The sequence below is a fragment of the Python bivittatus genome, unplaced genomic scaffold (genome assembly GCF_059951505.1).
Source record: "Python bivittatus isolate LINGU-HERP-01145 unplaced genomic scaffold, Pbiv_v1 ctg000510_np1212, whole genome shotgun sequence".
In the NCBI taxonomy this organism is placed as follows: Eukaryota; Metazoa; Chordata; class Lepidosauria; order Squamata; family Pythonidae; genus Python; species Python bivittatus.
Window position 1 is genome coordinate 2,207,292 of NW_028277081.1, and position 24,963 is coordinate 2,232,254.

The window sequence follows — 24,963 nt, forward strand, 5'->3', positions numbered from 1 at the left end:
AAGCTGGAAAAAGAATTACAAGAGGAGAACCCCCATGTTTGGAGAGCACCTCCAGGAATCCCCTTCTGCTGCTTCACAGACACCCCCTTGCGCTAGTGGCCCCTATCTTTGTTCACTTCTTGATTTATTGGGGAGATTTATAAGCCCCCAACCCATCATCTAGGCCTCTGAGCAGTCAAAAACATAAACCTTCCCAACGGGGAGAAAGAAATGAAACCAAATTGCCGAACCACAATCACACACAAGCGTGTAATCTAGGGAGGCTGCGCTCAGCACCAGCCCCCCACCCCACCCCACATGGTGTGCTCAGCAAATCCCTCCCCGCTTTCCAGGCCACGGGAACCAACAGCCCTCGCCACATTGTGGCCGTGAGTTCCACATCCCAGTAATAACCCTGCCTTTCACGCACTGGAGCGGGCTCATCTGTCACTCAACTTCTGTTCTAATAGTATGGAAAGGAGAAAAAGCCACTGGAGAAATTCTGGAAATGAAGGGGGAAAAAAGAGAGAGGAGTTTCGCCAACGGAGGGACGTCTGGGAAAAAGGCAGTGGGTTTTGGCCCCGAATTGTGCACATAATGGAGCGCAAGGCTTTCTTCTGTTTGCACGTCTTGCACATTAACTGCACGTGTCTCCCACAGCTCGAGACGGGGTGCCTCACAAAGGGACGCAGAAATCCGAGCGGGGTCTCTGCGCCTTGCACACCCTTCCGAAAATTCACATCCGTGTACGCCAAGCAGCCTTGAGAACTGTTGCTCTTTCCCTGTTTTTCGAAACGGGGAAAAGCCTTGCCGAGCAGCGTCAGGCCAGGCAGAGGAGCCAGGCTTTCCCCTTGGCAATGGTTCTGCTCGGCGCTCACCTACACGTGCACCTGCACGCGCACACACCCAGACGAGCTGGGTGGCCAAGAAAGCATTTTTAGATCTGGTAATTGCAGGATGGCACGCTAGGAAAAACGACTAAATTCTGCCTCTGTTCGAGTCTCTGCGTTTTATACGAAACAGGACGTCGCGTCATTTGAGCCAACGGGCGTTTTAGTGCCCCCGGGGGAAGACAACCCCGTGTGCCCCCCGCCCCCCAAACTCTCCTGCAGAATTGGCCCACGGACCTTCCTTTGACCCTCCTCTGTGACCGTTTCCAGCCCCCCACTTTTCATTCAACATTCATTTGCTTCGTTTGCAACCTTCTAATCCTCAGCACTTCAAATGTTCATTTTCAGGGTTTGACATTTCAACGTTTCCTTTAAACCTGAAGAACCTTCCCCTTTCATTTTCTTTATTTTAGCAAGAGGCAAGCCTGGGCCTGTTCATATTATTTTTTCCCAGGAGGCAAGACACCAGCCTTTAGCAGGTTCAATGCATCTTGCAGAACGAAGCGTGAAGGGTTGTATAGGAAACTTGTGGATGCGAAGAGAGAAATGGGGAGCAAGGGCGAAATGCAAGAAGAACCTATTTGATCCAGCCAGGCTCAAACTCTGGGTCCCTCCCAGTCTCCCCATTTCTCCCACAGCTATTAACACAAGCGTGGGATTCTTGCAGGGGAATGGTGGGAAATTTGTCCCAGGGCTTTGTGCGAAAGTAAGAAAACCCAACTGGAATGTTTAAGGTGAAACTGCACAGAACATAAGCCTATGAGCAGCATGGTATTAATTTACCAACCTTTAATTTTTAACCTCATTTTCTCCTGACCCCACGCGCTAGGGGAGTGTGCTTCCCTACTCAGAGCCAAGGGCACTGGTTTCTGCAGGTAGACTGCTCTGAATGGGGAAGTTCCACTGAGTAGCGGAAGCTCCGATTCCCCCAGGGGACCCGCTGCGTGCCCAGATTCCTGGAAAAGAAGAGAGCGCCTGGGCATCTCTTACCATGGGGTGGAGGGCCGGTACCCTCAGAAGCTGGTGGCTTAGAAGGAGCTGACGGGGGTGTGCAGGCTGCCTCGGGCGGGAGAAGGGCTGGGACGGTGTCCTTCCGGGAACCCTCTTGGACGCTGAGGGGCAGCTGCGGGCAGAGGGAGGAAGCGAAAAAGTCATCAGAAGAAAGGGCCCGAAACCGCAAGCGTAGGCAGAGAAATCTTCCCATTTCGGCAAGCGGAGATTAACCAGCCATGCAAATTGCAGAGCATTTTGGATCACACTGATCCATCAGCATCTGTGGATCTGCAAGATGGGATCCTGGCCACCAACCTTACAGAGCGGCGGTGAGGTTTGCAAGATTAAGCCCAGTCCCCAGGGAATGGGGGGCCCAGCCCTCCTCCAGATGTTGCCGGTCCAGGCCAGCTCGCAATTCCAGAATTGTTACCAGTCCACACCAGTGTGGAATCTGTCACGTAATTCTGTGCGTTACAGATTCCACACCCAAAGATAAGTCAAGTTTCCGTATTCACGGTTTGTTAAAGAAGAAGCTGTTAGTTGGGTTTACAAATCGTAACGATGGGAGGTGGGTGGTCTGTACAGGTGTTTTTTAATTGCTTTTACTGCCTGTCTGGTACATTCACATGTGCACACACACACACAATAGATGGCAGGTGGTTTGCAGATGTTCATTGATCGAATGAGGATCTTTGCCCTCCAAAAGTCGAACATCCAAGAGGAATTGAGTTTTCTGCTCCCTTCCAGCTCCAGAAAGAAATGCACCTTCTAGTTTCTAAGGGGGGAAAACCGGCCCAACTCATTTTTCTTGCAAATTGGAAGGTGGATGTGGAACTTTCCCTAAAAGATGCTGTTCCCCACACAATCAACTCCGGCTTTCAGAGAACCCTATGCAAAAAAAAGGGGGGGGGAAGGGCCGTCTTGCACCAGGGCTGTTTACACTTTTTCTGGCACTAGCTCAAGACAGTTTACAACTGTCCTTTTGGGCGTGTGAATTCCTGTCAACCTTCCAGTCTGGACTTCGTAGCTGAAACCAGAAATGAGACGGTCTTGGCTGCTCCCCGCGTAACTGGCTGCTGGATTCAACGCCGAGAAAAGTTTTCACAAGTTACAGGAAGGCCAATTCCAACTCACAGCAAGAACAGGTTGGCATGGAACCAATGACCAATGTGGCGCAGGGGTTGGACTGGATGACCTTAAGGAACCCTCCCAACTCTAGGACTCTAAGTAAGGAAACTCCAGGTGGAAGGCCGACGAGACGTGGCCCAGAGTCCCTGGAATTCAAGGGGAGAAACCCCACCAAGGCATTCGCCACCTCCACCCGGCACAAACTCACCGTCCCAACCGGAGGCTGCAGCTGGAGAATGACGGCTGACGTGTGCTGAAACTTGTGCTGGGCCGCGTGGTTTGGGCACCCTGCAGGGCGTCCCGGAGGGCCACCTTCTGCACGCTGCAGCCCCAGTGCAGGAGGGCCAGAAGGGTGGGCCGGGTGCTGAGACGTCTGGCTGGAATTCGGCTTGTGCTGGCTGGGGGACTGGCAGGCTGGCAGGTGGGCTGAGGGGGCGCTGAGGCCGGGGGCCGGGGTGGGGAAGCCTTGCAGGTGGGGCGGTCTGGGCTGAAGCTGCTGCTGGATGACAAACTGGTGCTGAAGGGGCTTTGTCTGCACCTGCTGCTGCTGCTGCTGCATCAGCGGCTGGGTCTGGACTTGAGAATAGGCTAGAGGAAGCAAACGGAAGAATTCATCACCTTCCCACCAGGACTGCGTGAGAAACTAAGCGTGCTGCCGGCATCCCTCGGTGCACATTCTTATAGGCAGAAGCATGATTTTGTCTACTTCACCGAAAAGAGGGAGAAGGCGAACAAAAAAGAGGATGGAGACGAAGAGGAAGAAGAAAATATTGCAATTGAAGTTTACAATAGGGAATCCATCCCAGTGTCCAATGTTTTCTTCCAGGCTCTTCTAACGGGTTCCCTAAGGCACGACCTCCCACTCCGGGAAAGCGGAACGTTATCCTCCTGATGTTGCATCGTAATTCTTTGGGCCCCCATCAAAATCCCACAGCCATCAGGCTCTCAGGACCACCTCGCCTGCTTCTTTCACCGCCCCACCTTTCCTCTGGCCCTGCCACCTTCAGAAGCACTCACCCGGGGCAATCAGCGGATGAGTGGTAGGGGGGGGGCCCGTCCGGTTGAGGGTGCCGCCTCGTCCATCCAAGGCAGCAGCCGTCCCATTGCTGCTGCTGCTGCCTCCCCCGCCCCCTTCACCTTTCTTAAGGTGCTCGGAGAGAAGCTCAGACAGGCCTTCCTTGGCCCCCTTGGCCTGGGCAGCGGGCGAGGTGGAGGAGGAGGACGAGGGGACGTGGCTGCTGTTATTCAGAGCAGGTTTGATCGCCAAGGCGGGCGGCTGCTGGCCCGGGGAGTTGCTCACAGCCTGCTGAGCGCGGAGGGCCGAGTTCTGCCCCTGCAGGAGAAGATGGAAGACCGGAGGGTCTGAGCGCTGGGAGAAGCCTTCTGCTGCTCGCTTTGGGTGCGGCCACAACTCAGCAGCCCCGTCCTTCGCTGCCACCAATCCCGGTCCTCAGCTGCAGCTTTTGCGGGCCCCTCCCTGGATGCTCGGAGGCCTCCACACCAGGATCCAGAGGAGAGGACCGCAGGCCCCCCGCCCTTGCACCCCTCCACCCCCCGAAAGCATTTCCCCGTTGTTTTTCAGCAGAAACAGAACAGAAGCCGCAAAAGGCAGAGTCCCTAGAAACCGCTGCCCCTCTGCATGAGTGCCTGGTCCAGATGGTTTCTTTTCCAAGCCAGAGACCTCTCTAGAACGGTTGGCCCTGCAGAGAGGTGGCCCCAAACCTCAGAGGAGGACAGACTGCGCGTGCTACAGAATCTGAATTGGGAGGGAGGAGACGTAGCCACAAGGCATGGAGTCCGGGGGTTGTCGGACGCACTTTTCTATGCAAGAGGCGCACAGCGCATGTCCAGTGCTGTGGAAAGCCCACAAAAGGGCCACTTTCAGCGCCTGATATCATGGGCTGGATTTTAGTTAACCGTTAGGAAAAGCCAGCGCTGCCGCGAAAACATCTACAGTGACGTCGTAAGGAGCCCTCCCTACGCGGGTTTTCGTTTCCTCTGGGGAGGGCAGCCCTGGCCCCTGTTCCCCGGCCCCCACCAACGCACCCTCCCCTTACCTGAGGTGCGGTGGTGGTGGGCGGCTGCATGACGCTGCTGGCCCCCTCGGGCTGAACCGCGGCGACCGTGGGCGTGAAGATGAGCTGAGGGGACAAAGGAACAGCACGCCCTAGGCTCCTAGCTACTTGCATTAAACTGCTCTGCTGGGCCTGAAAATCACAGGAAAGGGGTCCCCTTGTACATCACCCCGTTGCCGGTCCCAGACAAGCAACCCCAGCAGAGGAAGGAGCCGGGGCAAAGTCTAGCCGGGGCCCAGGACACCTCCTGGCAGGCAGAGGCAGCAGGCAGGGAAGGGGGACGCACTTTGCCCTCGGATACACGAGGAGGCTACCCACGTCCTCATTTCAGAGGCGGCCAACTTGCCCCGAAAGCAAGCCAGAGAACGGATTTTTTAAGTGTGGGGAGGGCGTGGGCAGCATTGGCAGCACCACGGGGAGTGGCCGCAGCCGTCCTCGGTGAGAACGCTTCCCCTCTCTGGAGAAGTCCAAAGCTGTGAGCGAAAAAGCAATCGGGCCAAACGGGGTGGATGTTCAGCAGCCTGAAGGAATCAGGAACTGGTCTCGTCCACTCGAATCAGGACCAGCGGGGTCGGATTGACCAGCTTGGAGGACTCTGTGGGCCAGCAATGCCCACCCCATCCCGTTCCTCTCCCCACGGCGTCGAAGCCGCAGAATCGACAGGCTCGTCTGCAACAGGCGGACGAGCAGGCTAGGAGAGGCGACGCTGTTTTGCGCCCGGCCCAGGTGCAGACGCTGGACTTTCCCCTGCAACGGCAGGGCCCGTCCCCTCCTCTGGCCAAACTGGGGCCCCGCAACCCCCCAGCGCCACCTCTGCGGCCCTGACAAAGCACCACGACGGCCCAACCGCTTACCATCTGTGCACGGAGATACATTTGCGCCTGGCTGGCGCTCAGGGTGGGGTTGCTGGTGTTGCCCAAAAGGACGGCTTGCTGGGCAATGCCCGAGGCAGTGGCGGCTGCGGAATTCACACTCTGGGCCCGGTTAATGAGCTGGGCTGCCGCTGGGGAGGCGGCCAAGTTTATCTGGAGCAAGAGGTGAGCGGACGAGTGAGGAGAAGCCCAGATCCACTCTGGAAAGAGACTCCCGCCCACTAGAGAGAACCGAGGCAGCCCCATAGAGCCCTCCGGCCTTACCGTGGGCTGCTGCGGGGGGGTCTGGGCGGCCCCGTTGGAACTGGAGGAGACGCCCTGTCGATTGGCTGCCAAGCTTGCCTGGAAACAGGAATAGGAAATTATTGCCAGACAGGTCGGAAAGGAGACCCTTCTCCATCACCGAGACGTCTCTTCCTCCTGATCGCAGACGGGGATATTCCGCATTAGCAGGGAGACAGTCTCCTTTCTCTGCTTCTAACGTCGTCTGCTGGTGCCGAGGGCTGCCAGAGACGCCCTCAAAGCGGCCCGGGCTGCTTTATTTTCTGACCTTCTTTATACGTAATAGGCCTGGCCCCTGTTTAGCAACCAATTTTCTTCCTTTTTTGGGCCAACCTGTGTCGCTGCATTTTCCTGAGCTGTAAAAACCAGGTTGGGAAGCAAAAGTGTCTGCAAGACTTTCCACTTCCGTTGGCACCACAAAGTCGCACCACAAAGTCTGCTCCTTTTGTACAGGCATGCAGTGTGAGGGTGCGCATCACGGGGGCTCAACTTTGCTTTCAGCACCTGCCCCTGCTTGCCCCCCCATGGGCACTGATGGAGGGAAAGCTGAAAGCTTGTAGTCAATGCAAGCCACAATGACATCATCATGCAGCTGGCCCAAATTACACAAGTCACGTCCTTTGCACAAGGATGTCATTCCGTGCTTGTACGGGCTCATCCGGACAAGATGACATTATTAGTTTTGTTCTCTTTTTGCCCCAAAGACAGGAGATGTAGAGATTATTTCAAATGACTCTCTAAAAATCATCTTTTCTCAAAGCATTCTGCTTCTAAAGGCATTTAGAGACTATCTTGGGGAAAGTATGAAGGAACCATTAAGAATCTTCCCCATTAAGAGAAGCAGTTACACCGTCCTGAGAAAGAGGAGAGGGTGGGAAAGAAACTCAAGATAAGCCTTCCTTGATTTTGCTGGGTATAAGATGGAGTAGAGAGAAACTCAAGCTTCTGTTATGATACCCTACTACAATAAAGTAGCATACCTGGAATTCTGAAAAAAGCTGGTCTACCCGACAGGGTTGAAAGGACTGTCGAAAATGAACACCTCCTTTGCCATCGAGAGGGTGGCACAACAGAAAGCCAAACCTTTTCTGGCAGGCACCCACTTCTCCCCACTCTCCTGCCACCCTACAGGCCTGGTCGCTGCCTCCCGGCAGCATCTCCCTGGAGTCACAGACCTGCTGGATGGCAGCCAAGCTTTGGAGCTGGGTGCTCCCCAGGTGCTGCTGCTGGAGGGCGGCGGTCTGGAGCATCAGATGCTGCTGCTGGGCGGCGTACATCTGCTGCAGGTATTGGGCGGCTGTGTTCGGCTGCCGGTGCAAAGCTTGCTGGATCACCTGCCGAGAAGGGGAGGTGGGTTTGCAAGACAAGGAAGAGAAGACCACCTCCGCTAGAAGGCCCCTCCAGACAGGAGAAGGGACTTGCAAGAGCTGGACCCCAACACAGACATTCCCACCCTCTCCTAAGGGCTTGTATAAAAGAAAGGAAGCAACACAAACTTGCCATTCCAAATGCCATTCCCAGCTTGCACGCCTTACCTAAAACCTATTGCAACTATTCCAGGGGACATATATGGTGACTTGATGGTTCTGATGGGTTGGCTGCCTCGTTTAGTGACCATTCAAAGATACGACGGTGCCGAAAAAGCAACTTTATGACCAGTCCTAGCATGTACAACCCACACAGCAGCCCCACAGTCACATGATCAACATTTGGGCACTTTGCAATCAGGCATTTATGACCATCGCAGCGCCCCAGGGTCACACGACCACCATTGGTGGGCTTTGCAACTGGCTTGCATCAAGCGAGTCAGTGGAGAAGCCGGCAGCAAAATCAGAAGTTGCGGTCACATGAGGTCTCGTGTAACGGCCGAATGGGAAGTGATGTTGTAAGTCTGTCGCGGTCACGTGATGTTCCGCTTAGTGACCGCAGTGCTTAGCGACGGAGTTGTCAGTGGTTGCTAAGCGAGGACTACCTGTACTTTGTTTTGCTGAGGCAAAGTGACAGAGGAACAATTGGAAGCGGTTCAGAGTTGGCAGCGATTGGGGTGGCCAATGAAATAAAATGAAATAAAATAAACCAGGACGCCATGATTTTGCATCTATCTATCACCAGGGTTTGTGAGTGCAGCTGACATCGATCAACACCACCCAAGATCCTTAGCCAGCTCAGCTAAAGACCGAGGAGACAGATTCATGCAACAAGCTAAACTTGGCTGATGTGAACTTTGGTTGGTGTTCTGAAAATGTTGCATCTCCTGCCCGCGGTTCATTTATGATTTGGTGGCTGGGGGTCCCGGGACATGAAGTCCCAGGCATCTGAAAGACCCTGGATTGGGGGAGCTGTGGCCTCAGAGAGGTTGAGCCACACTGGTCCACCACCCTAATCTCACGCACTCCTGCTGGGCCACAGCTGTGTAAACCAGGGTCTGCGAAACAAGGCTCCCGGACAACCCATTCAGTTGCAAACAACGGTTTGCAAACGGCAAATGGTAAACAACGGTTACCTTCCTCTTTCCCCAGCCCCTCCAAGTAAAGATTTGGGGGGCAAACCTTGCATTAGCACAAGCACTCCTCTCTCTGTCTTTTCGGCCACAAATCTTTTGAAACCTTGTGCATTTTGGGAACACGCTGACAAGCCCAGATAAAATCCAGGGCATTGCAGGAGAAACGGGAGTTCATGCAAGAGCTCCTATCTAAACCTCTTACAGCTTCCTCGCCCCCCCATCCAAAATGCAGGGGGGGGAGAGGAGGAGGGTCAGATCAAAGGTTAACCAGCTTCAATAAGGGTCTTAATTCTTTGACCTTGTAGGGAATTTCCAAGCCGTCCTGGGAGCTATCAAAGGGGGTCATCAATCATCTTCGCCCTCTGCCGACGTTCTCACATGCGCCAAGGGGATCAAAAAAAATATATCTGGTTCATTCCCTTGCGCCTCCCTTCAGCTAGCGGGCAAGGCTACTTAAAGAACATTGTGCGTTTCGTTTCACTCACGTTGCGCTGAGCGGCGTACAATTTTTCAGGGACAGGCCCCGATTCCAACTGAACCTCCCTTCCGCCTCTTTGTCGTAAGAAACCCTCGTGGTTTTTTTTTACTTTTTTTTCCCTGGGCAAAACAGATCACGCTTGCAGGGTTTGGGGAACCAAAAAACCCACATGGTCGCACACAGAATAAACAACTTGCAAAACTGCGCTGCTTATAGTAATATAATTCTAAGTATCATTAGAACTGTAACCAGCATTCCAGGTGAGCAAACCCCCAAAGGCAGGAGCAGCTAACTTATAAGCTGCATAGGGCCACGTGTCTTGTTGGAACTTGGGTTTCTGGTCCAAGTTACGTCCGTGGCCACGCTCGCATGCATTTTCCGGATTTGCACAATCCACCAAAACATGAACCAACCTAATTACATCACTAAGGGTGTGGTGCAAATGCCACAAACTCAGCCAACCTACAGCCACCAGCTATTAAAACGCAGAGATCAAACCCACCTGCCAACTTTATGAAGCCACTCCGTGATCTGGAGATCCCCTGGAACTACCGGCCACCAGAAGCCTCCACTGACTCAAGGTGTTGCTCCTTTTCCAGGCTTATTTGCACTATTTCAAAGTCCACTAATGGCTACAAGGGAGCCATTGGGGCACTCTATGGCTCATTCCAAGTGGAGGAAAGTTTCTCTGGCGGTCCCACGATCCATGCCCCCTTCCAGACAGTGTGGCGTTCGGAGCCCGGCGGGACCAAGTAACAGGAGGATTCAGCTCGCCTTCCCCAAAATTGCACTCTTGGGATTCCTTGAACATCGACTCCCAGAACTCCAGTTGCAGAGTTGTGACTTCAGGGAGTCTTCCGTCCCCGTCCCCGAAAAAGCAGGGAGCTTGGAGACGCAGTCACGAACCGTCCAGCGGCTGTCAACATACACGCGCAAGACCTTCCTCAGCTAGAAACCACGCTTGGGGGATACGTGGCCAGATCAGGGAAAGACTACGCGCTGCTTTTGAGCCCGCACTAAGCCTGGTTAGCATTAACTTTGGTTTGGCTTGTGTGCACATAAGCATGTGCGTGTGAGCGTGCATGCACGTGTACGTGGCCGAGCGTGCAGGGCAAACACAGCCTGTTTCGTGAGTTGAGGTGTTGTGCACGCCCAGAATGTGGGTGAGTTCAGCAAGGGAGGGAGAGGGACTCGTTCCCCAACAAAAGGCCACCTTGAAAGCAAACCGCCATGCGCCACATTAAACCCAAACCGGGGTGGGGGGAATCTCTGCAAAGCGTCGCGCAGACGCTGGAGATTCCAGGACCTTCCACCCAGGGGGACGAGCGCAACCCAGGCAGCGTCCCCCAGTAAGAAAAACACCACACAATGGGGTTCACAAACACCGCCAAGAGACAATGCCGTTCCCGCGCGGCGGTTTTATCCCCTAGAGAGACCCCCCACACACAGAGGGTGGGTTTCCTTGGCCAAAGGCTGAAGAAGCTGCAGGATAAAAAAACGGGCTACCTACGCTCTCGTCCCTCGCCACAGCTCCGCGGCGGCCCTCCGTGCAGGACAATGATGGGGATTCGCTGGCCGCAAACCGCCCGGCAGGATTAACCCTCGGGGGTGGGCAGGGGGGCGGGGGGAGGCGCTAAAGGCCCCTCGGAACAAGAGCAGGGGGCTGAGCTTCTCCCTGGTTGCAAATTTCACCCGGTGCTTCCTTGCAACCCGTTTTCCCCCTCGTGGCTGCACGCCCCATCGCTCCCATGTTCCTCAGCCACACCGGCTGGAGGATAACGGCAGTCGTAGTCCAACAGGTTGGGGAAAACGGATTCTCCGACGTTGGCTGAGGAATAAACTTTCACACCTTTTGGGGGCCGGGGGGATTTGGGCCGCCCTACAACGCAGCGCATCCTTCTTCAACGTTTCCGTCGGCGTCTAAAAGTGTGAAACCGTCGTATCGTGAATCCGCATTTGTTTCATTCAATTTCTTACCCCTTTTTCTAAAAACAGCATAAACGGAGTTCTCCGGTTCTTCTAACAGATCTGCAACTTCAGAAGCGACAGAGCGTCCGAACCAAGTGAGCTGATCTTGAGCTAATCCGCTGCCCGGCAGCGCTCAAAGGCAAATCAGAATAATGACATTAGGAGAGGCCCAGGTTCCTTGAAACTCAGATTTGCTGGCTATTTTTAAAATCCGGTTGTCCCAGAATGAGCTTTCCATGAGGAAGGGCCAAGGGAGCACCGGATTTTTCGGGCGTACCTTTCCGCAACAAACGCAGGAATTGGATCTGACCCCGAACAAACTAAGATCCCAATGCTTGCCAGGGTTTCCGACTCTCTCAAGCACTCTCACAAAATGGCCACCAGGGTCAGCCAGGAACGCTTTTCCTTTTTTAAGAAAAGCAGGCGCGCGGAAAAACTCTCTTTTTCTACCCACGAAGATGGTATTTGACGGTCCCAGAACAATTTCTCAGTTACTTATGTTTAATTAAAAGCAGGGTGGCAGGGAGCCTGGCATCGGAAGCCATCCTGCCTCCCCTTCCACATGGGCAGTTCTCCTGCAGAGGACCCACAGCTATGGCGAGACTCTTCTCTCCTCCGACACAGAAGACGCGCTGGACTTTGGACCAGAACGTATCCTTGATTTTGACAATCTTGATGGGCCTCATTCCACCACCTTTTTCCAAAACGGAGAGATCCGCATTCAATCTGTGGGCGTGTCTAAGATCAGCAACTCATACAGAGAGACAGTAAAGGAGTCTTCAGGTAGGTAATCGGAAACGTTGGGTGGCCATTAGACCACTGGGACCGGGACCGCCAAGAGGTGCAACAAAGTTATCGGGCCTTCCAAATCGGGTGAATCTACACATCATCCTAAGCCACTTTGTTTAATCATGGTTTGCAGGACCAGTCACAATGACGAACCCACGCTAAGCCGAAACCAAACAGAACTTAGCCTAATGCGCAAACCGGTTAATGGGCCAGGCCAAGACCTGGTTTATTGTAACCATGATTTGAAAATCAGCCAGAGTGAACTGAGAGACCCAGAATGCCATGGCATAAACCATGATTTGCACACTACAACCGTTCATCGTTGTTTCCGTACCCCGTTATTCGCAGAAAACACCAAGCCAAAATTAAACCAGCAATGTTACAGCAGAATGTGGATGCCAAGAACTCCATGTCAGGCTAACCCTAACCCTAATAGGGAGGAATGTTCAGAAAGAGAACTCATGCAGAGCACAGCAACAGACTCGTCTCAAGGTTGGCAGGAAGGTAATAAGGTCAAGAGAGAACTGAAACGAGGCATCAACCAAATCATCATCTCATTTGGGCAGCTTCTTAATTGATTAATGTTATTTAATGACTTTGGCATGGCTCACTTGCCCTGGATGTGCCACCTGTGCCAGGCTGCGATGGCACAACACCAGTGCTTCCCGGGGCCACCAGGGGGCGATATTTACCAAGCGATTCCAGCTCAGCTCAGCTCCTCCTGGACTTTGCCGCAGGACCCTGGAAGGGAGCCTGGAGATCTTGTAGCCCAAACCCACCCCTCAGGGTGGGACTGTACCACTCCAGCCTTCATTCAAATCCCTCCAGCGGATGAGAGTCCACCAGGGGCAGCCTCTTCCCCCGCGGAACAGCTCTTCCCCCTCCTGACGAAGCCTCTGCCCGGCCGTGCCAACCCTGTCTTCCCTCTCGGCCCCCTCTAGCGCACCAAACATGAATCCAGCTTGCTTGGGGGGGCACCAGAGGCCAAGAAACGCCCCCCGCTTCCCTCAGAATGAATGACCTGGCATTTCTAGGGTCTCCCGCCCCCCCGCAGGCCCAGCCGCCTTCCCCTCACCTGGACCGTCTGGCGGTCGGGGATCCCGCTGTACACGGAGATCTGGGGCCCCGCCTGGCGCCCACTGCTGCTGCTGCTGCTGCTGCTGGTGGCCGTGGCGGCCGTGGCCCCAGTGTTGCTGATCGGGGGCTCGTTCTCCATGGTCACCATCCAGGATAGCCCGCAGGCCGGGCGCCGGGTGAGAATGGCCAAGCAGACCCTGCAGGAAAGGAGAGGGAAGGGTCGGGTCTTGAGTTCAAATCCCGCGCACCCGTGAGAGAAGCCAGCCTTCGAGACGGGCGGGCCAGCCCTCGCCAAATCCAGATGGGGGGAAGGTTCCTGCTGCCCCCTACCCACCCAACGCAGCATCTTGCGTGGCTGGGAACTCTGGGAGTTGTAATCCCACGCCATCCAGGCCATTTTTGTTCACTCAAACTCGGATCGTGCTTTTGCAGCAGAATAACCTGTACTTTTCCCAAGAGTTTGCAGAAGAGTTCCCACTTTTCACTACGCTCAAATCTCCCCCCCCCCCAGTAAAACAACTGGATGTCCCCCTTCATCTGGCCACAAGCTAATAGTTTTGGCCCTAACTGCAATGGCCCAGGGCAGGGGATGATGGGAGCTGCAGTCATCTCCTCCCAAAGATCAGCAAAACCTGACAGTCTATGGGGGTCTTGTAGCCCACTCTCCCCACCTTCATCTGGGGAGTCGCGTGCAACATTTTGTATGGGAAATGGTCCCCCAAGACCTTTTAAGATCTCCTTCGGCTGGTGGCAGGGAGTTCACAAGCCCAATTACAATTTTATTTCCCTTCTCTTCTCTCTCCCCCTGTGACTTTCCCCAGCCTGTCTAGCAGCCACCCCATAGATCCTGCGGGAAAGAAAGCCCTCCCTGATGCCCACGGCGTTCACAGGTTTGAATCCTTCCCCCCCAGGAGATGTTTTGCCCACAAAAATGAACTCAATCGGGGGAATCACAACCTGCAAATCTCCACAATGGAGTTGTCGCTTCCCAGAACGCCACAAGGAAAAATGAGGGGGCCGTATTACTGTTTTTATTTGTTTATATCTAAGCGCAGTGCAAGACCTATCTTTCCCCACTACAATGACCCTGCGAGGTAGGGAGGAACCGGCCCAACGCCACCTGTGCCAAAGGGAGGATTACAACCCGGGTCTCCCCACTCCTAGCCCACCCTAACAACATTGCCTAGAAGCTCTCCCCCCCGGACCTTCAAAGCCCTCTTCAGTTGCCTAAAACATCTGCTTTCCCAACACTGAGGTCTAGAAACTCGCCCTGCCCAATTAGATAAACGAACCCCATTTAATTTTCTGTAAAGCAAAAAACAACTCCACCACATATCCAGGAAAGTCCAGAGTTTACACCCTTGTAACCTAGATCCCCCCCCAGCATATAAAGAAAACACTGCAGAAGAGCAGGTGGTGGTCTCAAGCAGGCGGTGGTCTCACACCCCCAACCCACCGGCACCTGTTTGCCCCTTACCTTCACGACCCTGGCATTTGCAGGGATCTCGGCATTTGCAGGGTACGAGTCGGAGGGCAGGTTCAAGGTCCCTGTTCATCCCCCCTGGCGGTGCCCCTCAATCCTGCACCCCCCCAAGGGGACTCCAGAGCACCCTGTTCCCCACATCGGATCCCTGCTGTGCGGCTGAAGGGGGAGGTTCCAGCAGCCTCCCAAGGCCGGGGCTGCGAGACCCCCAAGGGATGCTCCGAGGTGGGGCCGGAGAGGCGCTGCACGGCCACCTTTTTTGGGGGGGGTCTGTCTCACGGGCTCATCCCACCACTCCGCCTTTGTTCCTCTCTGTCCTTTCTCAGCCCAACCATCGGCAAGATACGCTCGCGGGCTAGGAAGAAAGATGGGGAAGGGGGGTGGCGGGGTGGGTGGGTGGGTGAAAATAAAGAACTTAATTTCCTGATGATTATGGCATTTCCTAGCAACGGCCAATGGAAGCGGCGTGTTTTTGCCTGCAATATTTCATGCAAATAGTTTTGGAGGGGTCTTTGCTCCCCCCTTTTTTTAATCAGACAGGGTCAGCCAAGCGGCCTAGCGTCATTCTGTCGGGGACGGGGGGGGGGAAACCCAGACAGGGAATTTCATGCAGGGAATTCACCAGCGCAAGGAAGACCCCGAGGGAGAATTGGGGGAAAGGAGGAAAGGGCACCCACCAGAACTTCTTGCCTTGGGCGCCCTCCGAGAACCCAACACACATCCAAAACGGCACCTTTGCAGATGACTTCGGAACCTCGGAGGCCCGGAACTTGGCACCCGCGTTGGCAGCAATCAGTGCCAACCAAGAGACGGGCGTCCTGCCTCCGGATCGCCTGCAAAGTTTCTAAAGTTGGGGCCGAGGATCTCTCCGCCAAAACACAGATTTCATCCCCCCCGCTGTCTGCCCCCCCGGGCACGCCTGGAGGAAGCCCACCCCCAAGGAAAAGGGGCAAAGTGCAGAGCACGGGAGGGAGGGAAAAGGAGGAAGGAGAAGGCTGTGGGCGGGGAGGGGTCCATGCATTAATTCATACCCCTGGAATATGAAGCACTCCGCCCCCCCACCCCACCCCCACGCCAGCCCATTTATCCTCCCCTAATTGTTTCGTTTTTTATTGCTGGCGTCGCCTGGAAAAAATTCCATTAACTGGTCACTCTGCCCCACCGAACGTTCCTGTATTGATCTGCGGGACTCGCTGATTTCCACTCGGTTCATTAGCATATAAATTAGCCATTTCAGGGAAGATAAAGAGAGCGGGGGGGGGGGAGGCATTAGACATAAATTGATTTGAATTTAGGAGTCCTTTTCCATCATAACATAATAATAATAACAATACTTCTCTGCAAAGGATGTGGCTTCTCTTCCCTAAAAGTCTCCCACTGGGTGATTCCCCAAATCCCCCCCCCAGAGGAGAATTCAGGCTGGGGATGTGGAGAGGCGCAGGACCGACCGACCGGAGTGGGGAAGACCCCGGAAGGGCGCCTTTTAAAAAGAAAAGTGCACCGTAAGGACAGGAGGAAGTTGTGGGTGCCAACTGCGATGGGCAGCCTCCAAAGTCCTTTCCCGTCCTGAGCACTGCACACGCCCGGCCTACGGCATTAATCTGCGCTTCCATCCGCGAACGGTGCCAACGCGGAGTTAGCTCGGGTAAAGCGAGAGCTTCCCACAGGGACTGGGGTGCACTGACCTAGCACGCGAGGAAGAAGAGGGGGCCAATGAAGGCAACGCCCTGCGCGGTCCTGAGTTCAAGAGCCCAGCTTGGGCCGGAGTGGGGCAGGCACAGAGGCTGAAGGCCCTTCCTCTCGTGAAAAGCAGAGCTTTGGACCCAGGTTGTGTGGATCCGTTTATGCCACTGATGGCTTCCTCTCCTGGGTGAAGTTTGAGATCTTCCCCAGCCTACAAGCTGAGAATAGTTTGAAAGAAATTGGGGGGGGGGGGAGTCATTCTTGCACAAGAGCTGCTAGAAGAACCAGCTGTGCCAGGGCAGGAGCAGCCTGGCATTGGCGAGGGAGAAGCCAAGGTGCACCATCCTGGAACCTGGATTTTCCTTTAGCTATCATGGCTAACCACCGCAGGTAAGCCGTAAGTAAGCCAAGTCCCCCCGCCAGTGTCATATTTCACACCCTGCATCCCGAGACCCTTATTCCGGCTTGAGTCCTCCGGCTTTGGGGGCACAGCCGTGGCATTTTCACAGCAAGGGTGTGGAGGTGCCTCCTTCGAGGGCGTCCTTCCAGAGTCTGCAAATCCCACGGACTCCCAACCAGCACGGTTAGGCTCCCTGCTGGGCGGAGCGCCAAAGACGCAGTGCCCCACGAGGGCTAGAAACTTTCCTTTCTTTAAAGTCATTTCCACAGCCGAATACTCAAGATTTCCACATGTTTCAAAGGCTACGCCGGGGGAAGGCCAGACAGCACCTTTACAAGGTTGCGGCTTTTTGAGTTTCTGCAAGGCAGGCCCCATTTTTAATGGCTTCCTAACCCCCTACCCCCGATTTACCCTTTCCCCCCAAAGTGCAGGCAGGCAAGACAACTTTAGGGGGGGTTTCTCCCCACAGCTTCAGGTATGAAGCTCTTTGCCTTCACAAATCGCTTCGTCTTGAGCCCCTAGTTGTAAATCTTCCGGAAAAAGCTCCCGGCGCATCTCATCGTACAAGCCTTCTTTCCACCCAGGCTTGGCCCAGCTGCTGTTGCAATTTAATGACGATTAAACATCAGGGAAATTTATCGTAGCCCCACAATCCGAGCCAGATGATGCTTTTCAGCCTTTGTTTACTTCCATCCCAGATCATGGAGATGCTGAATAAAAGGCTGCTGAACATAAAAGGGCAATTTTTTTTACAGAACCCCCCCCCCCCAAAGCCGTCCTCTTCAGCCACATAGAGCAGGTCGCATAAAGCAAATTAAGACCAATCCGGGAAAGCTTACGATCGGAAAGGCACGATACAAAAGGAAAAAGGGATGGTGAGGGAGGAGGAAAACGTAAGCACCAGTTCCTAAATTACATTGCAAGGGGACATTCTGGCCGAACCAAGTCACTTAACAGCAACCTGTTCATTATCCGTCCCCCTGCACTCCTAGTTTTTCTCAATGGGGTTATTATTTTAAAGTTGAAATAAAGTAACACTTATTGATAATTAAATATGTTACTGTGTTAAAGACATTGTATCGAAAGGCTTTTTGGCTCGCTCGGCTGCTGCTAAGCTAACCGTGACGCACTTCGGTTGAGGCGATCAAATCCGCCAAGCCGCATTGCAAATAAGGCACCATTTTGCAGCAACCGCGCGTCTTGGGAGAAATCTGCCGACCGCACCTCTGCACGAGTCACCGTTCTCAGCTTTCCAACCAGAAGTAGGTCCCAATCGCATCTCAGGTGTGGGCAACCCCAACCGTTACAAACCTGATTGACTTCACGGGGGTATTTCATCCCCGTCCTGCCACACTCCAGCTGAACCATGTTTCGACCGAGAGCCGAACATCCCTGCCCTGCCATGCGCAGCCATCCCCAACAGCTATCCCTTGAACATCTCAAGCATCCATGAGGACTAGCGCCTTGGTTTTTCATGTCAACTGGAAGCCAAGGGTTTCCACTCTCGCTGGACTTCAAAAGCTGTGCCAAAAGGCTGGTTCTGCCAACCGCTCTCTTAGCGCATGATGACCTTTGTCAACCTGTCTGAACACCACTGCTGCCCCAGGTTTCTCCCCTGACCCACATTAGAATAAGATTAAAATCTGGGAGAGGGGACAAAATAACCCTCCCCCCGCCCCCCAAGCACTAGACGTGCACCCTCCAGCCGATACTGGGGGCCCACCCAGAGTATCCGATTCCCACCCTTCTCCTCCGTGCCCTGAACATTCACGTCCAAAGTTAGGACGCTGATGCCTGTGGAAGTGCCCAGTTTCCTGGATCAGTTCGTGATAAGCTGGGGAATGCCAACACTGAGGGTGCCCTGGGTCCAACATCGCTGCTTTCTAACATCACCGGGACTCGGGCATGAAGATAACAAAAGAGATACTAAGGATCCAGGAGTCAGAGCCACGTTTCTCAACCTTGGCAACTTTAAGATGGGTGGCCTTCAACTCCCAGAATCCCCCAGCTTGCTCCAAGTTGGAGCTCCTGCTCCTAAATTTCCAGCCCCGCCAACCAACAGCCAGATTGGTGGGGAGCGTCTGGAGTGGGCATCAGAGCCCGGCTGGGCAAAGCTGTGTGGGACCGACGGACGGACAGAGAGTTTGGGAAGAGACGCGCCTTCCAACGCACGCCTGAACGATGCGTTTTTGTCAAGCTGAGCAGAGGGGAGGGTGGCCGGTGGAGGAATAGCGACTGGCACACCAAGGGCACAGCGGGCAGAGTGGCCCCCTGTGCTTTCAGCTCCAGCATCAGCGACAAAGAGGCCCCCAAAGAGGCCCAAACATTTATAAGGGCACCGCGATGCGCGGATCCGCTCTTCCCGCAATCCCCCAAGGCCGGTGCCGGCATCAGTGCGCCGGCCTTCCAGGCGCCACCACGTTCTTTGTGGCCGTCCCTTGGTGCAAGATAATTAGCCTCCCATATGGGGGTGGGGGGAGCTGTCAGGGAGGAAAAAAGCATCAGGCAAAAATTAAAAATTCTCCCCCCCTTCCGAATCTCATCTCCATTTCGAGGGCTTGTTTCCCAAAGGGACGGTGCAGCTTTTAGGAATAAGAACGTGCGCAGGAGGAAACGGGAGAGCCTGACTCCATTCCTCCTCCCCAGGACACGCAGCGTCTCCCAGCTTCAGCCCTCACAACGATCCTGCAAGGTAGGCTTGGCCAGGAGAACCACCAGCCGTAATTTGCCCAGGCTGTCTTGCGATCAAACGTGGGATCTGGATGTCGGGTTCTCTCGCCTCCCACGTTGCTCCTCTACGCAAAATAAGCCCGCCCACACTGCCCAAAGTTAAATATTAGTGCTTTAAAGCAGGAAGGGAAACAAAAAACTTGTAAGTTTTCTTTCCCTGGTTGCTTATCCTCATTTAGCAATTGCCTCGCTTAGCAACCATTTGCAACTGCAACCAATGGTGATGAAAAAGGACCTTTGCGACCAATCCTCACATTTATGACCTCTGCAGGTCTATAAAACAAAAGAAAGCTGAAGTTAGATTATCAGCGCAGTCGCGGTTTCACTTAACTACCGCATCACTTAATAATCAAGTTGCCAGTCCCAGTTGTGGTCACTAAATGAGGACTATTTGTATCTTACTTCTTCTTGCTACAGGTGACCAGGTAAGGATCAGCTTTTCTCTCTCTATACAGGTTCTGTAGTCCTCATTGAATGACCGCTTGTTCAGCGAATGTTCGAAGTTATGGTGGTGCTGAACGAGGGGGACTTATGACGGGTCCTCAAAGTTGCGACCGTTACAGCGTTCCCACGGGGGACATGTCAGCGATTCAGGTGCTTGACAGCCGGCTTGCAACCATGATGGTAGCAGCCTCCCGTGGTCATGTGATCGACACTTGTGACCTTCCCTGCTGGCTTCCCCCAAGCAAAGTCAACGCTGTCCGCCATTTTTAGTAATAGGTGGTCCGTTCGTACGTACGAGTTCCAACTTACATACAAATTCAAATTAAAAACAGACTTAGGAATGGAACTTGTTCTTAACCCAGGAACTGCCTGTATACAGTTGTTTGACTTTTGTCTACGGGCCTGAAAAATCTTCGTATTCCTGCCAAGGTGATGCAGGTGCAAATTCTGGTTTCGTTCTTTGTTTATTTTTATTTTTGTTCTGGGTTTCCTTGTTCTCTGCATTTTCTTTAAAACAAATCTGTCTGGTGCTCCTGGTTTCCCGCCGACAGGTGCCTGCAACTCCCAGCATCCCCCAGCTGGCTAGGAATCCTGGGAGATGCAGTCCCAGCCCCTCGGGATGGCCCCTGGCTGGAAAGGGTGGCTCGGATGCTTGTCGGAGCCTTGCAAGAGAAGTCAGGATTTCCCTCCTCCCTGCAGTGTAGACAGGGACAGTGGGGCTAAGAGTGAGCAGCTGGCCCAGCACCGCCCGAGAGCTTTGAAACAGGGGCTTTCCAATCCGTTGGTGCCTGGTGGCCTCATTCTGAAACGCTGATACGAATACAGGCGCGCACAAGCGAGGGCACACTCTCGGTTCCGGTTAGTCACCAGACACACGCAGACACACACGCATACACGTGGGTTTCTGAAGAGGAAGGCAGCCATGGCGGCCTCTCGCCAAGAACAGAAAGGGATCCGCGTCCGTCTGTGGCTAATTCAGGGGTGGGACTCTCCGCCACAAGACGTGGAGGCGGCCCCTGCAGTTCAGGAAAGGTATCAGAGGGACACCTAGGAGGGGGGCCTTGGAGGAGCCGCTGGGAACTCTGGGCATTGTAGTTGGGTCGCCTTGGGAGACCCCCCAGTTCTGAAAAGAGGGTCCAGGTTCTCGCCCAGGAGATGGCTTGCTGAGCTGGAGGGAGCGGAGTAGACCCGCAGATGTGTCAGTTAGGAAGGCAGGATAAACCCTCCAGGATCAGTCACTGTCTACCCCTGAATGCTAGTTGTCAGGTAGCAAAAGCAAGTGGAAGTCTGTTTGGGGGCAGGGGCAGCTTCTTGGACAAGCCACTCACCCCCCAACCACCATCTTCGACCGATTGCTATGACCAGTAGAGCCTCCCCATTCAAGAGCAACCTTCCTCTGCAGAGAAGCCACGGAGGAGAACCGTTTCTTTCCTCCCGCCTTGCTCATCAGCTGCCCAGAGACCTTTGCCTGGCTCTTGCCAACCTTCTGGACCACAATTCCCATCATCCTCACCCCACAAGGGAAAACCCGGCGTGGTCCCGCGTCCCTCCGGCTCCAGCGGGGCGGGGGGGGAGGCGAGCCCAGCGACCCTGCGCCTTGCGCCCCAAAGAACCAGGCGGCGCCTCCGGCGGCGCCCCCAGCCCTGGCACCGCCGGGCGAGCCCTGCAACGCCCGCCTCCGGGGCAGAAGCCAGCAGCGGGGACCCTCGCAGCTGTCCGGACCACCGCTCCCACAATCCCTTGCCCCAGACGGGCTGGGGCTGATGGGAGCCCAGGTCTCCCATTGGCTGGTTGGCCAGCCGGCCGGCCGGCAGGCACCCACCCGGCCAGCCTCTGCCCTTCTTCTCCCGCAGCGGGCGGCCCGCCAGATGCGCCCGGACTCGCCCGCGCGGCTGGTGGGAGTCGTGGTCGGGCGCATCTGGCGGGCGGGCGGGCGGGCGGCGGGGAATGTGCCCGGGACGTCTTTGCCAGTGACATCCCCGCCTCCCGACTTGGCAGTGCCAGGCCCGGGGAAGCAGCACCGGAGGGAGGGCGGGAGGCAGACAGTCCCGCCCCCCCGCCTGCGAAAGAGAGGATGACAGCCTCGCCCCCCCCGCGCGCCGGGGCTTACCTGCCCTCCGCGTGCCCGCGCAGCCCCCCCCGCGCGCCCGCGCACAGCCCCGGGGGCAGCCAGCGAAGCCGCGCAGCCGGACGCCGAGCAGCCCGACCAGCGCGCGCCGCAGAGCGGAGCAATGCCAGGGGTTCATTCCAGCGGGCGTCACGTGCCCGCCCCCGCCAATGGCAGCGCGGGGGCTGCCTGGGCTCGGCGTCCCGCCTCCCCCCTTCTCCCTGGGACTCACCGGGGGGGGGGGAAGAGGAGGAGAGAAAATGCCAGGCATGACCCAGGCGGTTGCCATGGCAACTGGAAAAGGGGGAGCCCTCCCCTTCGGCGTCGCATCCTCTTGCGCTCCCCCTCTTGGTGGAGAGTCAAAGCCAAAAAAGCGGGGGGGCGCGCAGAACGGCACGCAAATGCCTCCAGCACGCAAATCCGCGGCGGGGCGGGCGTTGGGGGCTCCTCCGCTGAGCGGGCACCCAGCACGGGGGTCCGGCTGGGCTGCCCCTCGGCGCCCCCCAAAGCTCCAGCGAGCGGGATGGCCGAGAGAACGGGAACGGCCCGCCTTGCGGCACCGAACAACAACCCTGTAAAGTAGACGAGGCTGGGCGGGGGGGGGCGCGTATTCATCGATTCATTCCACCCAGTGATAGGGCCGCCCGATTATGAGAAGGAACCCTCCGGTCAACCGGGCAGGCATGCAAAGGACCAGCCGCAAGGGAACACCCGGGCACCATCTCCCCCATCCTCCCCAGCGCAGATGGCCAGTTGCCCTCCCGTCCTGGCCAGGCCTGCGGGAAGAGCCGGGAGGGTCGGACCTGCGGATCTGGGGGGGAGCCTGTTCCGGGGACGAGGCTGGCTTCCTAGGCGCCCTCCCGAATTGACCCAGGCTGCAGAAGAACCAACCAGGGCGTGATGTCGGTTGCTTGGTAGCGCCCGAGGGGCAAAGGCAGCCGCTTGGCTCCTTTGGGTGGGTTTAGGGAGAAGGTTCGGCCGCTGACACTGAACCGGGCCGCCTCAGCAGCCCCCCTAAGCCCCAAAGAAACCAAGCCAGGGTTTAAGCCCCTGCTTAGGGTGGGGTATGATTGTGGGCAGTGCCCAACACCCTCTGGGGGTGACCGCCTGTTCTTGGGGGCAGCTCTCCCGTAACTTTGCAGCCTTCAGAGGAGGCTTCTGGCCACTGACCTGCAGCCCGTCGCAGGAGGAGATCTTGCCGGAAGATGGTCCTCGGAAGGGTCTCTCGGGGGTCTGGGCTAACCTCTTGGAAGGGGTGGGTGGCCTCACTTCTCTTGGCACATTCCCACAGCCCACTGCACCGGACCCCTGACTCCCACTCGCGTTCTCCCTTCGCACGACAAATTGGGCCAAGAACGCAGCCACCACCCAATTTATCCCTCTCCAAAGCAAGCCGTGATTAACCCCGGCCACGTTTAACCTCGGCCACTAGCCCACCTGGTTAAATGCGCTGCGTGAGCGCAGACCTGCTGCTGCCCTCCTTCTGCAGCCAATCCGTGGCTTTAAACAACAAATAGATGCCAATTATGGGTAAAACGGGGAGAGACGGTGGGAATTTTGAAAGCACAATAGTGCACGCACCGGGGTACAGTCATAAAATACCGATTCACAAAGGTACTGCTGCAAAGAAATAAGATTTAATGCTTCCTTCCTTTAAAGGATTTCCCCCCCAAGGGTGTAAAGTTTTTTGCAAAGGTTAGGTGTAGCAGAGAACTCGGTAGCTTGGGACAGGTTTTGCACACGGCCTTAAAGTTGCCGACCCCAGCTCTAACTGTTTCCCATACTTCCTTTCAGATTGGAGATGGATTCAAATCACAATGCCAGCTAAGCACAGCCCGTGAACTTCTATTTATTTATTCTATTTATCATGCAGCACAGAGCTTCTGATATCAGTTCATCTTTGGGAATTCAACCCTTTTCCAGCCTGCACGAAACTAAAACTCGCTCGTAGCACGTTCAGGCTCCCTTTGGAGGCTTGACTCGGATGGCTGCCCCCCTGGCAGCGGGGGTCAGGGTGGAGAAAGGGGGGCTGGCAGAGATATTCAGAAGGGGAGCCACTCCTGCACCCCACCCTGATGAAAAGAGGAGAACGAGGGCCGGGAGAAATGGGGGGTCTCTCCCCCACGAGGCTTGCAAAAGGGAGCTAGCGAAAGAGGACGTGTGTGCAAATACGTGTGCAAATCCCTTGGAAGAAATGGGGAGGGGGTCATAAATAATGTGGAAGGGGAGCAAAGGGTCGCGATTGACGGCAGCCGCAGCCTGGCGGGTGTCTGCAGAGCCCTTGGGCTCTCCAAAAGGGGCGCCAGACAGTTTGGGGGTGAGAATGAGAAAGAGGGGAGGAAACCCCCTTAGAGATTAACTGGATGGCAGAATGGAACCTTGCAACACAGTCGTCTGTCTCTCCGGATGGGCCAGACTGAAGCTCCCACCCTCACAGGCAGGGCCACCTGAGGAGGATGGGGACTGTGGTCCGACACAGCTGGAAGGTTAAGGCGCCAGCCCCCGAACGGTCCCATCCTGCAGGCTTTGGGTGCCAAGATGACCACGAGGGGGGAGGAGAGAACGGGTCCTAAATGAATGCCCTGTCCTCAGAAAAGCAGTGGCCGTTCGTGTAATAAATTATCTTTTCGCGCCTTTTAACCCCTCTGATGGCCAGGCTGAATTTAGCTCCTGCCCCACGGCCGGCCCTCTTCTTTCCTAGGGCAGGGACGGGCGAGGTTCCAGGCTTCCCCCAGGAGATATGAAGGGACGGGCGCGCTTCCGGCTTCCCATTTGATTCTCTCAGCCCACCCGCCCTGCCCGGGAGGTCCAAAGAGAACGGTGGGGTGAGACCCCCGTGCCGCCCACAGCCGCTACGTGGGAACGAGCGAAGGCACGCCACCCCCCGGATGGCAAAGTGTTGCTTTCGAAGGGCTTGATCTGAAGCAGGAAGAGTTTTTGAAGGAGTCGCGTTCTTTCGTGCTTTTAATCTGCCTTTAGCGTACAAAGGCCTGGGTGTTCTCTGTTCTGGGAGGGAGCGGGGCGTGCAAAGATCCCGGAGGCACAGTAATTTGGCACTTTTTGGGTCAAATGCCCTAGGAAA

At 55.5% G+C, this 24,963-nt stretch overlaps 1 protein-coding gene across 3 annotated transcripts in view; it reads right to left on the reverse strand.

Moving 5' to 3' along the window:
• PHC2 (polyhomeotic homolog 2) overlaps nucleotides 1-22,006 on the reverse strand; it is a 36,903-nt gene extending 14,897 nt beyond the window's left edge. The window contains exons 1-9 of one of the 3 annotated variants that reach the window (XM_088147636.1): nucleotides 21,885-22,006; nucleotides 13,033-13,231; nucleotides 7,395-7,553; nucleotides 6,202-6,279; nucleotides 5,920-6,090; nucleotides 5,048-5,131; nucleotides 4,008-4,323; nucleotides 3,199-3,578; nucleotides 1,860-1,992 (exon numbers count right to left, since the gene is read on the reverse strand). In XM_088147636.1, the coding sequence (XP_088003762.1) occupies nucleotides 1,860-1,992; nucleotides 3,199-3,578; nucleotides 4,008-4,323; nucleotides 5,048-5,131; nucleotides 5,920-6,090; nucleotides 6,202-6,279; nucleotides 7,395-7,553; nucleotides 13,033-13,182 (1,471 nt within the window). In that variant the 5' untranslated portion in view covers nucleotides 13,183-13,231; nucleotides 21,885-22,006. Of the gene's footprint in view, nucleotides 1-1,859; nucleotides 1,993-3,198; nucleotides 3,579-4,007; nucleotides 4,324-5,047; nucleotides 5,198-5,919; nucleotides 6,091-6,201; nucleotides 6,280-7,394; nucleotides 7,554-13,032; nucleotides 13,232-21,884 lie in introns of all 3 variants that reach the window. The other 2 variants (XM_088147637.1, XM_088147635.1) reach the window with 2 other exon arrangements.
• Nucleotides 22,007-24,963: the final 2,957 nt, after the last annotated feature.